General features: G+C 42.9%; 1 protein-coding gene across 1 annotated transcript in view; it reads left to right on the forward strand.

Annotated features, from left to right (window-relative positions):
- The first annotated feature begins 2473 nt into the window (after window positions 1-2473).
- The window catches only part of Rfx8 (regulatory factor X8), a 67227-nt gene continuing 51970 nt past the window's right edge, over window positions 2474-17730 (forward strand). Inside the window, exons 1-3 of the mRNA XM_048810535.1 lie at window positions 2474-2617; window positions 9863-9924; window positions 11285-11371. Of these exons, the coding sequence (XP_048666492.1) occupies window positions 2546-2617; window positions 9863-9924; window positions 11285-11371 (221 nt within the window). The 5' untranslated portion in view covers window positions 2474-2545. The remainder of the gene's footprint in view (window positions 2618-9862; window positions 9925-11284; window positions 11372-17730) is intronic.

Genomic DNA, 17730 nt, shown 5'->3' on the forward strand with positions numbered 1-17730 from the left:
ATCACTTGGCCTTATTGTCCATCCAGCTAACAGACAGTCAGTCATTTTGAAATAGAAGGATGGAAGTTCATAGGGATCTCAAACAAATGAGTGTCTATGACAAGGAAGAACAATTAGCAAAAATTTAAATAGAAGTTCATTTTAAGGAGTTAGTATTTTGTACCATTCTTTTTAAGGACACTGTTCCCTGACTAAATCTGTAGTAACTATGAATAAAGAGACGTGAGTTTGAATTTGATGTATGTCATGTTTTGCTGCAGCTCCCCTAACTTAGCCAATATTTTTCTATGATTTTTCAGATGTAGGGTTTTTTATATGTCAACAAGTGATGTCTTTACAAAAGAAATACGGTTGGACGTGGTGGCATGTACCTGTAAGCCCAGCTACTTGGGAGGCTGAAGCAGGAAGATCATTTGACTAGGAATTCAGGGTGAGCCTGAGCAACACAGTGAGAACCTGTCTCTTAAATTAAAAAAAAAAGAAAGAAAGAAAGAAAGAAAAAGAAAAAAGAAATATAAATGCCACCTAGAAGCATGAGTTTTTCATTCCCCCACCTTGAGCCAAATAAATGAAGCAGTAGTTGCCATAATTAACATTGTGTATCTGAAGGGCCAGATTCCCATGCTGAAGATATGGGAGTCTTCAGAAAAGCTATCTCTTGGGGATCTGTACTGAGCTGAATAGCATCTACCTCAAAGTCATGTCTACCTGCAATCTCAAAATGTGACCTTGTTTTGAACTAGGGTCTTGACAGATGAAATTAGCTAAGCTGAGGTTGTACTGGATTAGGATGGTCCCTAAATCCAGTCCCTGGTACCCTTATAAGAAAACTACACAGAGCCCCAGGCATGCAGGGAGAAGGCCACGTGGAGATCCAGAGAGAGAGTTGGAAGGACACATCTACAAGCCAAGAACACCAAGGTTTCCAGCCGTCACCAGAGCTAGGAAGGAAGCAGGGAACAGAGTCTGCTTCCGAGCCTCTGGAAGGAACCCACCCTGTAACCCCGACATGGGGCTCCTGCTTTCAGGACTGTGGTAATTTGTTACCACAGGACACCCATACGGGGCCAGAGATTCCCCCGTCTCTTAAGTGTGGATTTTTCTTTCTTTCTTTCTTTTTATTTTATTTTATTATTATTTTTTTTTTTTTGAGAAGCTAATGGGGTTTCAATTGTGACTGTTCTTTAGTTTCTTCAGGAAGTAAGTCTGGGCCTTCATTACCTCATCCCAGAAAATAAGCTGTGTTTCGTCAGTGAGAAAGGGGAGAATGTGTTTGCCTATAAATTTCCAGCTTTAAAAATTCCTGTGAATTCCCTGCTTTGTGCAAAGGCATCCCTGTCTCTACAGAGGAGATTGTTACCAAAATCTGCAGATACTCAGGTTCCTTAGAAAACGCAGAGCACTTGCACTGAGTCTGCACACCTCCTCCTGTGTACTTTAAACCATCTCTTGGTGACTTATAGAAGCTAAAACAACATCAACATTATGTACATCGTGATACTGCATTTTTTTAGGGAATAGTGAAAAGAAAAAAAAAAGGTTACATATGTTCAGTACAAGATCTAATTTTCTTTTCTAAATATTTTTGACTGGAGGCTGGTGGAATCCATGGGGGCAGGAAGCCACAGATAAGGAGGGCTGAGTATTTCTTTAAAGGAAGGAAGAGAAATTTGACCTTCGGTTGGCAAGCAGAACAGGGGAGGTTGTGATGTTGTGGCTGACATCACTGTGGACACTTTCTGACCCCGGTCACCTGTGCTGATTGTCCCCACACAGTCACATGCCACTGGTGGATCAGGTACCTGGTTGTTGTGGTCTGTGAACCTCAGGAAGAGTCCTTAGTGACCAGGAAATCCATGCCCAATCCAGGGCCAGAACATCTGGGCACAGGAAGGTCCTACCTAGGGCAGAGGTCACAGGTTTTACAGGTCATACCTAAATGCTGTTTTTGCTCTGCAACCAACAGGAAATTAAAAGAGAGCAAAAATCTACTGTCTCTCCGTTCCTGCCTTCCGGTTTATACCTCATTACAATTCAAAGAGTCAAATACAGTGTCCTTCCCTGAGTTGCAGGGGTCAAGGACCACGTGAGCCATTGCTACAGAGGGAGAGGAGAGAAGGCAGATAACTCTGAAGTGATATGGATCTTCCTGTCCTCATGAAGGCAGATGACCTTTGTGTGCTGTGACCTCTGAGTGCTGTTACCGCTGTCTGCTGAGCCCAGTAACGTGGGCTTGCTTTTAGCATGCCAACCCACCCAAAACCAAACAAAAGCAAAAACCCAGCAACAACTAAAAGCCCATAATTCATATTCTTAGCCCAGGCTTGCAGGCAAAAGGTAGACTGGATGTGAGCCTTTCAGGAGTTCAATAACCCACAGACTTCATTTAGCTGGATCCCACCATGCGTCTGTCTGATCATTGGCTCTATCAGAATGCCCTGTTCTAGAAAAATAGGTATTAATTTCCTCCTCTTTGTCCTGCTGTCTCCCCAGGTTGGTTGACAATTTCTGCATCTGTGAAGGGTACAGTGTGCCTTGCTGTCTCATGTATGAGATTTATGTGGAGACCTGTGGGCAAAATTCTCAGAACCAAGTCAACCCAGCAATGTTTGGGAAGGTAAGTTATGAAAAGCTAGCAAGACTATTTTCACTGAGAACACAAGCAAGTGACAGTCCAGTGTTGTTCACCAGCCCCCCCCCAAACCCCCAGTACTGAAGATGAGCCCAGGGGATGCTCTACCAATGAGCTACATCCCCAGCCCTTTTTATTATTTTTTTAATATTTATTTTTTAGTTATAGAAGACACNCAAAGAAGACATTTGGCATTTGTTTTTTAGGGATTGGCTAGCTTCACTTAGCATAATCTGCTCTAATGCCATCCATTTCCCTGCAAATTCTATGATTTTGTCATTTTTTAAATATTTATTCATTTTTATGTGGTGCTGAGGATCGAACCCAGGGCCTCGCACGTGTGAGGCGAGCGCTCTATCGCTGAGCCATAACCCCAGCCCCCTTCATTTTTATTTTTGAGACAAGGTCTCACTAGAGTATCCTGGCTGGTCTTGAACTTGTGATTCGTCTGCCTCTGCCTCTGGAATTGCTGAGGTTACAGGTGTGCGCCACCATGCCAAGCTAAGGAGGAAGCTGTTGGGTGATTTCATTATAGTATGTACTTATATAAGCTAAGACAGTGGCAGTGTCACTAGGTAGTACAGACTTATGGAGCACTGTCATAAATGCATCTAAGACGCCATCATGTGGTACCTGACTACGCTGGAAAAATTTTTGGAATGTATTTGGGGCTAGTGGGTATAGCTGGCTTCATTGTAGGAAGCCCTCACTGGACAGAGACATCAAACTGTGTGAGGGGACAGCACAATTCTGTAAAGGGGAAAGGGTTCTTCCACTGGACAGACATGGCCCACGTCAGATTTGCAGCTTGGCAGGCAGAATACATGCTGATGAAAATCTCTACCTCTCCTTGCCAGGTGCCTTGGTGCAGTTTACAACCTACACATCCACACCACTTTGGGTGGCCCTGTAGCTTGAGCTTAAATAATTTGAGTGAAAAGGAGCTTGCTTACTGGGTCATAGAGATGCCAACTCATTTTCCTCCTTTCCTCCCTCCCACCCTCTTCTCTTTATTTCTTCCCCCTTTTTTTAGTGATCTTCAAGGGGACAGAATCGAATGGTTCGTGAAATACTTTCATCCCTAATGCATGCATGGCCTGATTTGTTAAAAAGAACTTGTCTAGATAAGAAAACTAGATAAAAAGACAAAAAGAACAAGGTAAAGATTGAAAAAAAGAACTAGACACAGATAAAAGAAGTAGATAAGTTATTTTTAACAATGTGGGAAACATCTGTGAACCCACTACCCAAAATGAACAGTATCACTAGTTCCCCCCGCCCCCATCCTATCACCCTGGCTTCTCCACTGGTGGGAACCCTAACCCTAGTCATCATCATCTTGCCTTTATCAAAAAAAGTTTTAGGGAACCAAAGGTGTAGCTTAGTGGGAGAGGGTGTGCTTAGCCTGGGGTTCAATCCCCGGCACCAAAGAAGTCAAGAGTTGTAGTGCATTTATATGTATTAGTAAAAGCCTGTTTTTCGTTATTGTCATTTAGCTTTGTTAAAAGGAGTATTGTCTGAAATCTTTGGAAAAAAATTTCATTTCTAAGTTTATTTGACTGTTGGGAAACATTTCACAGTTTACACATCCACTCTCCCATGGATCATGGATTTGCGTTTGGGCTTTTTCCAGATGTTGCCATTGTGAACACTCATGCATCTGTGTCCTGGTGTGCATGTGAAGATTTTTTTCTTGAACATGTGTGTATAGGAGAGAACTAACAGAGTCACCGAGTGTTCAGTTGAGTGACATCAGGGCTCAAGGTGGTTGCTCCAAGTGGCTTCCCATCAGCAAAAAAATCCCGTGGATTCCGGTTTTGTTTTTGAAATATTGAAATACGTAGATCCGTTCTTCCAACTCAGGTCTTCATCCCTGAAACTTCTGATCACTGGAAGTTCTTGTGATAATCACAGGATACGTGGTGGAATCTTCTAATATGACTTCATCAAGGGCCTTGCTGAAGTATCTGAAATGACTATTCACATCTCCCTGACTTCCCTCCCCTACTGTGAACATTCTGGGCTCCCAAACCTTCACCTCCCTGCCCACGCACTTCATCATGATCTCAACTTCTTGATGCTCCTCTTAAAAATGGCCCCAAGGGTAAGAGCAGAGCCCGGGTATGCTTGGAAGACAGCAGCACTAACTCTTTCTTTTCTTTTGGAGCAGCGAGCTTCTCTTGGCCTTTGTCCTACCGTGTCATTTTGTGTGTTTTGCTTTAAGCTTGTGGTCAACGAAAATAACTCAAGTATTTTTTTTTTTTCACATGAATTGAAATGAAACTAGGCCTCCCCAAACTGCTTTGTAAACTGTGAAATACTCTACGTAAGTATAAAAGAATGCTGTTGTTGTGAGCCGATTGTTATCATGGTGCAGTTAACTATTTGGACCCAGGAGCTGCCACTTCTTGCAGTTCGCCTCTCCCCGTTTGGACCTGCAGCTCTGCTTGGCACCATCTTCTGGAATCCCAGGGAGTTGTCCAGCCTTCTCCACCTGGTGGAATTCACGTGTTTATAAGCAGATCTGTTTGTCACTCTCAGTGAGGCTTTCCACCCAGCCCGGAATTCCTCAGCCCACGTTCTGCCGTTTCATCACTCAGAATATTAGGTGACTTCATCAAGGGCCTTGCTGAGTTTGGGGCAGCCTGGCACCACAGCCTTTTCTTATCTACCCACCTGCCAGCCTTATTAGAGGGAAGGGAAGTGGGTGACTTCAGGTGGTCATGTTTTGGTTATATATGATCCCTGCTTCCTTTTCCAAGGTTGCAAAACTTCTTTTCCCGTATCTTTTAAAGATCTGGTTACAAGGTTGTTTCACTTTTAGAGCAAAAACTCTTTTCTCCATATTTTTGTAAGATCTTGGAGCTAGGGGTGAAGCTTCAAACGGCAGAGTATTTATTATTTTGCACTTTTCATCCTAATACCTCCCTTAGAATGCATTCCCTGAAACACCAAGGTGCTAACTTTTAAGCTCTGATTAGCAATTGGCCGGGTCTAGTTGAGCCAGTTCTGGGAGAGACCCTGGGCTGCCAAGTCTGTGACTAAATGGAGAAGGGAAGGGAAGGGGAAAAGGATATGATCCCAAAGCATGTTTACAAGAGAAACAACAAAGTACCCAATTCTCACTTCCTCCCTCCTCCCCTGGGAATGGCGTTGATTCCACAGCCGGTTCCTGCACAGATGTCGGAATGCTGCAGTTTTTGGCAGCATGGGGCAAGTGATGGGTGATGCCTGTTCCCAGTGCAAGTGATGTCTTCCATGGGTTAGGGAGCTTCCGGAGGGCTGGCTTCCTCTGTTAAAATAACATTTACTGATGTTTTCTGATTAGAACAGAAATACATCCCCTTTGCAGGAAATGGGGAAATTGAGAGTATTAAAAAGAAAATAGTAAATACTGGCTGTGACTGCACCGTCCTCCATGTGCATAGTGTACTGGCACATGCACACGCACACACGCACACACAGCAGCAGCAGGAGCAGCAGGAGCCAGGAAAATAACCACATTCATCTTCATTTCGGTTTCCCCTTGGCCCTGCTCTTGGTGGCTCTCCCCTGTCCCCAGCTGCCCTTTCCACTCATCCTTCACGGGGCAGAGGGTGGTCTTGCGCAAGAAATCCTTGACACTTTTTCCTCACTCCGCCTCGTTGTGGGTGAGTAGAGTTGAAAACTTTTTCTTTCTTTCTCTCTCTCTCTTTTTTTTTTTTAATTTGAGTTTTATAGCCAAATTTTAGCTAAAAGCTCAAGGAAACAGTTCCCAGAGGTGTGTCTCACTGTCTGCTGCCCTGGCATAAAGAGACAATGTGAATGGATGGACTGAGAAATCAGTGTAAGGATGGGTGGTGGGCAGATAGACAGACAGAGGATAGATAGATAGACAGACCTCTGTGAAGACATTCTCCTTCACAGTTTGATTTTTGTCTCTTCTTGAGGCTGTGGGTCCTGCAGGGTCTCTGATTATTCCCCTACTTCCTGGCCACATTTGTCTTAAACATTTATTCAAATTTTTCTTTCTTTCTTTCTTTTTTTTTTTGGGGGGGGGTGGTGCTGGGGACTGAACCCAGGGGTACTTAACCACTGAGCCACATCCCCAGCCCTTTTTAATATTTTATTTAGATTCAGGGTCTCCCTGAGTTGCTTAGGGCCTGACTAAGTTGCTGAGGCTGACCTTAAACTCATGATCCTCCTGCCTCAGCCTCCCAAGCTGCTGGGATTTTAGGTGTGCACCACCACATCCGGTTTCTTTTTCAATTATTTTTGTTTGAGCACGCCTTTCCAATTATTGGTAAGTTGGAGCATACCAATAACATCTATAGATAGAAAGATAGCCAGCCAGCATGTAATTTTTAACAGCACCAAACCCAGAATCAAATTTCTTAGGTTATAACCCTGGGCAAGTTATTTAGCCACATTGTGCCTCAATTTCATCATTTGTAAAATGCCAACATTAATAATAGTAAGGTTAATAATAGTATCTACCTCATGAGACTTTTTAAAGGAATGAATGAGAAAACACAGTAAAGAGAGTAAAACCATCCCGGTGTGTCTATAGGAAGCACATGAAATGTTAGCTTCCATCACTATCATGCTTGCTTTTGCTTAAAATATCACAAATGTTGTCACATTAAACTATTTTTCAGATGCATGTTATATGGAGGCACCATAATTAATTTAACCATGTCCCTTATTGGGAATATAGGTTGTTAGTAATTTTCCCCTGTTCTAAGCAACGTAAACCATGTGTTAATTTCCCTAGGATGGATTCTCAGACATGGCCTATGGATTTGTTTCCCACAGCGAACTGTAAACAATTGTAACTAATTCAAATCCCTCATAATAGTTCATAATATTCTTATCCAAATATCTATAATATTCCTAACCTTACAAACCTATTGGGTTAAGATTATATTTAGCCATTTCTAAGTAGATATTTATTGGATTATTGCAGGCATTTAGTACTTTTCTTTTCCATGTGCTCTGGTCAGGTGTATCTTGGGTGTGTATATATTCTCACCAGATCATTTTACCTTGGATACAACTTGAGTAACCCTGAGTAACCCTTATCTCAAAATATTTGGGGCCAAAAGTGTTGTGGATTTCACATACACACACACACACATACACATACACATACACATACTGAAATACATATATGTGTGTGTGTGAGTGTGTGTGTATGGAATGATCTGTCTTGGGGATGGGGTCCAAGTCTAAATATGAAATTTACTTAAGCTTCATATATACCTAAAGGTAATTTAAAACAATATATTGAATGATTTTATACATGAAATAAATTTCATGGTATGGATTTTCCCACTTTTTTCATGGTGTGCTCAGAGTATTTTGGAGTTTGAAACATTTCAGATTTTGGAGTTTCAAATTAGGAATGTTCAACCCATAATTGTATTTTTTTTCCTATTGATTTTGTGATGTCTATATTAAGAATATAAATTTTAAACTAAATTATGTTTTTTTTAAGTACTCACTCAAGCCTTTTTTTTCTTTTTTCCATTTTAACTATATCTGTTCATAAAAAGAAATCACAGGACATCCTGACTTTGCAAATACTCAATAATATAAAATGTGCTGATAATTATGTTGCCAGACAATCAGGCTTTTCCCTTCAAAATACCAGATTATTTCCCAGGACCTCCCCTCTGCCTGCTTTCTAACAAATGTTTATAGCTGCCCACTCTTTGCATCTTGATTTTATTTCACAATTAGACATATGGGAAGGTTTTGAGTGATCTGCACAAGTCAGAGGAGATGAAATTGTCAGAATGTCTTAAAAACAGGAGCTTCTGACTGTTGATTCTGCATTCACAGTTGACTAACTTTGGCTTTTATCTCCTGTCATTTGTTTTTCTACTGTATATTTTGGTTCTTCCCTGAAAGAGCCTCTCCATTTTCACTCCTGGCGCAGATCCTGCCTGCCTTGATCTTTCATTTCGCCTCCTCCATACCCAGGCTTGGGTTGGCTTCCTGTAGGAAGAGCCACACATGATGATGTTTCAGTGTTTGGGTCAAATCCTGCTCTTGGGAGCCAGTAGGAAATCCAGCAGAAGGCAGGGCTGAACGGTTACGGAGGGTTGTAGAAAAAGAGCAGAGATCATTTCTAGCCAGCTCCAAACATCATGGCTTCCCTGCTCTGTAGCTTGTCATTTCGCCACAACCCAGCATGCACCTGGATACCCTGAATGTCATTAACCTCTCTGACAAGGAAACTGGGGCAGACTTTTATTGATCTCCAAGTGTGATGTTTGTGCCCTCTAACATGGAGCACATCAAAACAACAGGGATGAGAAGTCCAATCCGAAGTAGTTATGGTATTAAACAGTTTAATAGCATTCTCAAAAAATAAAACCAAAAACAACCTTGAGAATGAAAAAGATTGATAATTGAATAATAAAAAGTGAAAATAACTATTACATTAGAAAAAGAGGAAAACAGTATAATTACAGCATCTCACAAGACAGTCTAACTGTGATGTGTCTGTTAAATAGTCCCATTTGCAGAGAATTTTTAATGACAAGGGGAAATGATTATCATATAGAGGGAAGAAACTAGAATGAAAAGCTATAGACACGCTAATTGTAGGAAGCCCATTATTTAACACAGAGATACATAAAATACATACATATATAAAGGCTTGGGGTGGAAAAGACTGGAAGGAATGACACTGGAGTTTGTTTTCTTATTTTATTTTTGGTGCTGGGGATGGAACCAAGGACCTCATACATGCTAAACTGTGCCATATACCGAGGTACAGCCCCTCCTTGACATCAAGATTTAAATGGCAATTTTTTTTCTGAGAAGTGTGTATACATGTGTGTGTGTGAGTGTGTGTGTGTGTGTGTATGTGCATATATAGTGTACATATACACATAGGGCACTCAACCACTGAGCCACATCCCCAGCCCCATTTTGTATTATATACGAGACAGGGTCTCACTGAGTTGCTTAGCATCTCATCGTTGCTGAAGCTGGCTTTGAGCTCATGGTCCTCCTGTCTCAGCCTCCCGAGCAGCTGGGATTACAGGCATGTGCCACCGTGCCTGGCTGAGAAGTATATTTTATTTTTCAAACTTGTCTGACTTTTTTCAAATTTCATTAACATTTATTTTCCTTATAGTCAGAATAGAGGAAATATAATTTAAACATCATAAGAATCACAATTGGAAGTTTGTTTCTCAGTTTTTAAACTGAATCTTTAAATCTGGCTTCTTCTTTTAGCTCGTGCGCTTGGTTTTCCCTGATCTTGGCACTCGGAGGCTGGGCACAAGAGGAAGTGCCAGGTGGGTTTGTAATCTTTGTTTGATTTTAAATGTTAAAAGCAAGAACTTGGAAAAAATCACAAAATAAGTGACAATATGTGCAACACAGAACCATCAATGCTTGCCAAATAGTGTCCATAACTCAAATTCAGTCCTAGTGTCTGAAATTATTCAGAACCAAATACTGTTCTCTATTTTCTTAGGAATTTTGTTAAAATTCAAAGGTCACTAAGTATCTATATTTGTGTTAACAGCTTTAAATGTTTAGACATGCAAATGCCTGAATTGAAATATTTAAATGATGGCACACACAGAATAGTGGAACGGTTTTAATTACTTTTTTTTTTTTTTAAGAGAGAGAGAGAGAATTTTTTAATATTTATTTTTTAGTCTTCGGCCGACACAACATCTTTGTTTGTATGTGGTGCTGAGGATCGAACCCGGGCCGCATGCATGCCAGGCGAGCCCGCTATCGCTTGAGCCACATCCCCAGCCCTTAATTACTTTTTGAACTAAAATTTCTAAGTGTTTGCCCAATCAGCATATCTGAATTCTCTTTGGGAGGCTAGGGCCCAAGGTCATAGTTTTAAGAAAGGAAATTCCAGCGTTATCTGGTGCATCATTATCACAAATGTCACTCAATGATTATTGTCATTGGTTGTTTGCTTTAAATCAAGATGGAAAATCAGTGAGAAGGGTTGGAAGCCAAGTTAGGGAAGGGCCTGCCACCCATGAAGGAATTGAAGACAGTGGAAGGGCTTGCCAAACCTAACATTGGGCAGTAATTATCTTCAAAAACATTTTGTTTTGCTCTTCTGAGTCTAGACAAGCTGCTGCTGTTTGTTGGGCTCAGCAGAGGAGGACCTGGGCTGCAGAGGGGGAGCCTGGCTTCCTTACTGGGATTCTGAAAAGGGAAGGGGCCTTAGCAAAGCTAATGGTCAGGAGGCTGGGCCCCCCAGGGCAGCAGGAGGGCATGACTCATCCCATCGCCCTAAGATTAGATTGTGCTCAGTCACGAGAAGGCGGAGTTGGGATCCACAAACCCATTTCAAGGCTGCTGTGTATGAAGTCTGTGTGCTTCTTGACTTGGCTGATGTCCCAGTAAAGCTGCTTGTCCACCTAAGTTGGTTTCTGTCCCAATAAAGCTCCTTGTCCACCTAATGGATCTTAATTAAGGCTGAAGGACCAGTTAGCTTTTCTTTTTTTTTTTTTTTTTTTTTTTTTTCTTTTTCTTTTTTTTTTTTTAGCTTTTCTTAATAAGTGGAGTCCATGATGAAACCCAGGAAAGAATTGCAGGTCTTTCTTTGCTATCCCGCTCTGTGTCTTCCACAAAACCTGTCAGTAGTTTGACATAATTTTAAAGACCATTTTTGCTTTTCAGGTATCATTATGATGGAATAAACATCAAGAAAACTTCTTTCTTCTATGCCCAGTATTCATACCTGCTGGGTGAGAAAAGCTATCCCAGGTCAGTGTCTACCCTTTGGGTGCTTGGGTCCTGGGTTAGAAGCCTGGTCGCTGTTAGAAGCATTCCTGTTTTTAGTTGTGTCTAACTGGCTTGAGTCCTTCTTAAGGATGGAAACACGTCAACGCTCTCGATCAACATACCTTTGTTAGACTCTAGCGACATTATTGGCCAGATAAATCCGTTTTCTGTGGATTTTAAAATTTTGATTCTTGTCCCATTTACCAAAGCCATGTTTCCCTGAGTGAGTCTCTACTCTTCCGAACCTTTCTGTAAAAGGTTCTGACACAATTGGCTACTTCTTTCTGGAACCTTCCTTTAGCCCAGAGGACTCTGTGTCTTCTGATATCCAGTGACTCTTGTCTCTTAACCCCTCCCCTCCCCATTGAGTGCAGATCTACTCTGATAACCACTGTCCTATTGTTTGGCCCTAAGATACCTCATAACTTTTTTTTTTTTTAATCTTTGATCTATTGGTTCCCCCAGGTTCATGACTTCTAAATCCTTATCGTTGGTCCTGACCCCTTCCACTTCCTAGGATTTTATTTCTTAGCTCTCTACCGGACTTTTCCATTTAGATGACCCACTGGAGCCTCACACGCAATATGCAAAAAACTGAATTTATAATCTCCCTCCAAATCGCCTCTGCCACGTAACTTCCTTATTTCCACGTATGATATCAAACAGAATCTATACCAAGGGCCACCCCAAAGACACCCTTGACTCCCTTGGGTCGCAAAGTTCTGTTAATGCTTTTTTTTTTTTTTTTTCCAGTTCTCCTGATTCACTCTTTTTGGTTACTGCTCTTTCCTTTAAACCCTTGTCGTCTTGCGCTGAGATTACTGTTGGCCCTACTGATTAGAGGGTTCCTCATCCACAGATTTATCCAGCTTCAGATGGTGTGCCGTGTGGGTAGGCCTATGATGGCTGCATCCATACCAAACGCAGACAGACATTTTTCTTGTCCCTCTTCTCTAAACAATACGGTGTAACAACTATTTACATAGCACTTGTACTAGGTATTATGACTAATCTAGAGACTATTTAAGATATAGTGAGAATGTGTATAGATTATCAGCAAATGCTACGCCATTAATATAAGAAGCTTGAGCATCTGTGGATTTTGGTGTCCACGGGGCCCTTGTACCTGTGGATCCTGAGAGACAGCTCTATTTCTGTGAATCCCAGGTGGCCTGGGTCTCCTCATCCTACCTTCACTCTAAACACAGCCACTGACTAATCGCCCTAAAATCCCATGTGTGCTCTCTCCTTCCCACTCACAAGCACTCAGGTGTTTCACCAGGATAAAGACCAACCCCTAGGCTGATGCCAGCACTCCACTTCCTTCCCGCTCCATTTTCCAACCATGTTGCCTGTTTCTCCCTGATATATAAACCAGAATTTCAGCCATACTCACTTTTCTCTGAATATATCAAGAAAGGCTCTGCCTTTGCTCCTGTCTTCCTGTCCTTCCCTAATGTCATTCCTTCATTTCTCTGTCTGAAGCTTCCTGAATCCCATCCATTCCTTTTGACATACCTCAGGGACACGTACTCAGTGGGACCGTCTTGAACAATGCCAGCCCTAGTGCAGCCTCCTGCCCCTACTTTCCCATCCTGGTCACTGTCCATCTTCCCGACCAGCATTTCTGCTAAACTGTGCATTGGGCTTCAGTTAGCATAAACAGATGCCTGGCTGTCCAAGTAGCTGAGACAATTCCAGTTTCACTTGTAGTCCAGCATAATTGTTAATCTTGCCCCTTTCACTCGGAACTTTTCAAGTGTGGACAATAAGTTATAAAAACTGGATTGCCTCCCTTTTTATGAAGCACCCTCTGTGCAAGGCACCTGCTTTGGTGGAGAGATGAGTCCTGTAAGGACCAGACAAGGTTCCTTCTCTCTGATTGCTTAATAGGGGAGCTAAGAGGAACACTTATCTGTCATACCAAGCATAACATGATACATTTCAGAAATGGACTAAAGTCCCCATGAGAGGGAGAGCACAGATTTGGGGCAGGGGATCTTGAAGGACCTGTGAGGGAGTTGGGCTTTGAGCTGAACCATGAAGGATAGATCAGAATTTTGACAGGTGGAGTGGAAGAGCGAGACAGGAGGTCAGAGGATGCACAGACTGAGGGAGGAAGATGAGCAAAGATGAAGGGAGGTGGATAAGCACTCGGAATCTCCTGCTGTCCAGCAATGGAGTTTAGTAGAGGGTGAACCTGGAGGGCAAGTTCTTAGGGCCTAGACTGCCAGGCCAGGAGACGAGGGTTACCGTAAGTCCTCTGGAAGCATCTCTTTGAGAAACAGGTGGAGCCATTATTGAAACCTCCACAAGGGCAGGAACCATGGAGCTTTGCTTATTTCTGTCCTGCTGTGGTGTGAATCTTTGGGTCCCTTTAAAGTTCAGGTTAAACCGATCCCCAGTGCAACCAGAGTAAGAGAGTGATTAGGCTGTGAGGGCTCCACCCTCATGAATTAAGTCGATGATGTTAATCAAAGAGGTTTTCTTGAGTGCCTGGCCCTTTGATCTCCTCTGCCATGGGAGGACACAGCATTCATCCTTTTTTGCCTTTCTGCCTTCCTCCATGTGAGGATGCAGCAACAAGGAGCCCTCTTAGGAAGCAGAGAGAGAGCCATCACTGGACAGTGAATCCGCTGGTGCCGCCATCTTGGATTGCCCAACCTCCTGAACTGGGAGAAACAAATCTCTTTTGTTTTTGAATTACCCTGTCTAAGGTGCTTTGTTGTAGCTGCAGGGATGAAAACATATCCCCAGTTAGGGTAGGCACTGAAATATCTTCTGAAAACCAGGAAACTGGAAATTGGAGATTAAGAAGAATAGATTAAGGAGGAGAGGGAGATGGGCCTGGAGTTGGGCCTGGGGCTCCTGCAGTCATTCAGAAGAGCACCCAGAACCAAGAAGGAGGTGGGTCAAAAGGGCCTCACAGAAGCAGAGTCCTCAGGATCTGGCCGTTGGTTGAGTCAGTGTCATGGTAGGGAGCACAGATGATTCAGCCTAATGTGCCCCACAGAGGCCTCACACACAACCTCAAATACCCCAGCTCTTCCTCTTATATCTCTTAATCATCCCTTAGTCACACACATGGAAAAGTGACATCGACAAAAATTGAGAAGTCAGGAAAGGAAGCAGTCATGATGAGAGATTTATTTCAGCTACTGTCCCTACTCCCTCAGCGCAGAGGTCTCGGCTCCTTTGCTGACAGTGCACTCCAGAGAGGCTGAGCTGAGGTCCCAACAGCTTTACATGCCAGCACACCCCGCAGTCACTTAACTACAGACAACTTGGGGAGCCCTGCACACTCCGGGAAAATCACTGACCGGGCAGTCCTTAGTGTCCAAGGACACTGCACTGGTTTCAGACGACAGAGACACCAGGTCTTTGTGGGGGAACAAAAATAGGCATCTTCATCATGAGGGGGAAGAGGGCTACCATGGGCAAAGATAAGGATAAGAGTGACATTGACTTTCCCATGAGATAAGCCCCAGGCTATCCTGGTACTCCCTGTTAAACAAATAGTTAATAATTGATGAACTTCAGTGTCTTGGCCAATTGAGGGATTTTTTTAAAAAACGCATTAAGATTTAAGGGTAACTTTCTGACCAATGCCATCTTTCAAGAAATGCTAAATGTATATTTTAGAAGGTAGAAACATATTAAGTGGTACATTGCTAAGAATCAGTTATAAAACTGTTGCCTATTGTGTTTTTTATATGAGGACCTGTGGGAGAAAGTCTTACAAATCAGGTCTCCAAGTGAGCGAGTTCATCTCTGTGGTTTTCTTGTAACAGAAACTCTATAACTCATCCTCCATTCATTAATTTATTCATTCAGCAAATATTTGGGTTGCTCCGCACGATGAGCCAGGCCTGTTGTAGCTACTTCTGGTAAAACAGTGAAACAGATAACCAAGACCTCTCCTCTCACTGGATTGCAGTCAGGGAGAAAGAAAATGCTGACCCCAGACAAGGGGGGTTGGGAGGGGAGTAATAGAGATCCGTTGGATTAGGCGAAGGGAACCGAAGGGAAGGTTGAGGGGGCAGAATAAGGGAGACGGCAGAATTAATCGGTCCTAACTTTCCTAGTGTATTGTGTTTGAATACACGACCAGGGTAACTCCACATCATGTACAACCCCGAGAGTGGGATCCTAAATGGAATCAGTCATACTCTATGTATGTATATTTTGCCAAAATACATTCTACTGTCATGTGTAACTAAAAAGAACAAATTAAAAGGAAAAAGAAACAAGCTGTGATCTGAAGACAAAAAGTTGAAGGCATGTCACTTGAAGGGCTCACTGAGATTGTGTCATTTCAGCAGAAATGTGAATAAAGGAACCAGACAATGAAGACCTGGAGAAAAACATTCTATAAAGGGAAAAGAGCAAGTGCAAAGGGCCTGAGGTAGGGATAAGTTGAAAGATGAGATAGGAAGGCCGAAGGTGGAGCTTGGTGGATGAGTAGGAGGGTGGGAGGAGAGGACCCTATGCAAGGAGATGAGGGAGGTAATGGAAATCAGTTAGGAGACTTTTGCCAAAGGCATGAAGAGATGGCCCATTAGATTTTTATGGAAACACTTTAATTCTCCCGAAGAGGCAGCAATAGTAGACAATGCGACATGTGGATAAGAGTTGTTCACATCAGTTGACAGCTCTATTAGTAAGCTGTGTGATCTTAGGCAAGTCATTCAAACTCTCTGTCTCAGTTTCCTCATCCATTAAACAACAATAATAATAGTATTTAGTTTGTGGAGCTCTTAAAAGAGTTACTATAAGAAAAAATGCACAGAACAGCCTCGGGCACATGGAGAAACATATTACTCTTGGCTTTGAAGCATTTATTGTATCATACCTGCATGATTTTCTCAGGGTACTTGTAGATAGTTTTTATTCCAGTTACTGTGTTTTTCAGTTCGATAATTTCAACTTGGTTCTTGTGTATGACTTTTTTTTTTTTTTTTTTTTGGAGCTACTTTTTAATTTGTTTCAAGAAGTTCATAATTACTTGTTGGAACATTTTTATGATGCTTGACATTCCTGTCAGGTAATCCCAATATCTGATTTGCCTTGGTATTGTCATCTGTTGACAGGCCTTTGTCATTAATTGTGGGTTGCCTGGCTCTTGAGATTGTGGGCAGGTTCTGTTGTCTCCTGGGCATTGTGGTTGTGATATAGAACATTCCTGATCCTGTGAAACCCTCTCCTGTAGGTAGAAGGCAGCCTCCTTAGTTAGGCTTAGCAGGGAGCTTCCGGCCTGTTTTGTGGGCTGTGGTTCCAATGACAGTTCAGTTTTAGGAGTCCTCGCGTGCTCCTCTGCTGCTTTTTTCTTCTGGTACTGCTAGAACTTCTGAGCCGTCCCCGTCTATGCCACCTGTAGGGGCTGAACCCACATCCATGGGTCACGGTCTGTGGGAGTGGGGAGAGCCAGAGTCAGAGGGCTCCTTGTGCCCCTTGTGGGATGGAGACACACACAGGTCCTGCTGAGCCTGCACTTCCAGTGCTCAAGTGTGTGGTGGGCGTTTGATTGGCCCAGGGCTGCACTGGGGTCCATGCAGATGGGTCAGTGCCCTGGCCATGGGTACGTGTGGAGTGGGCAGCCCACCGGGACTTTGAAGCTGCCGCTGTGGGCAGAGTGAGCCACCAGCCCATGCCCTGGTTGCAGAGGGGGGGTTGCAGCCCCCTCTAGGCCTCTGTTGGGCTCCCCTCCTCTCCCCTAGTCCTTGGACCAGAGGGTGAAGGCTCTCCTTGGGATTTGTTTCTATGCTCGTTGACCATGTTGGGTTGTGGATTTCTCCAGGGCCCAGCCCAGGAGCATGTGGGAGTTAGAAGGAAAACCCAGGCAACTTACCATAACTGCCACTTTCTATTCCACCTTCTTTTTTTTCCAGCTTTTGGAATTCTTTTATCATCATCTTTTGGATAATTTCCAGGTTGTTGGCTGTATTAGAGGACAGAAGCAGGAATCTTTGACAGAAATCTTTGATAATACCATCTTTGATAGGAACTATGTCAGATACTTCTTGAAAGCAAAATATATACACATATATTTATATTTATATAAACAATTTGTTACTAGTGAGTGGAATGCTAGTAATTGTACGGTTGCTCCTAATAAATTAAAACATGATGCGTTAAAATTGATGGAGACTTCAGTGGTGTACAACAGTGGTGTAGGCATAGACCATTCCTCTCTTTCCCTCCATGCTAAAAGAAACTCTAAATCCTGGAGCTAATGTAAGAGGCAGCCAAAGGGAAACCCAGACAGGTAAAGTGAGTGCCCTGGGACCCAGGACGGTGCACCCAGCACAGTGGCAGGGCACCTTGCCTCCTCCTATGCTCCC

Source organism: Marmota marmota, unplaced genomic scaffold, assembly GCF_001458135.2.
Source record: "Marmota marmota marmota unplaced genomic scaffold, marMar, whole genome shotgun sequence".
Lineage (NCBI taxonomy): Eukaryota > Metazoa > Chordata > Mammalia > Rodentia > Sciuridae > Marmota > Marmota marmota.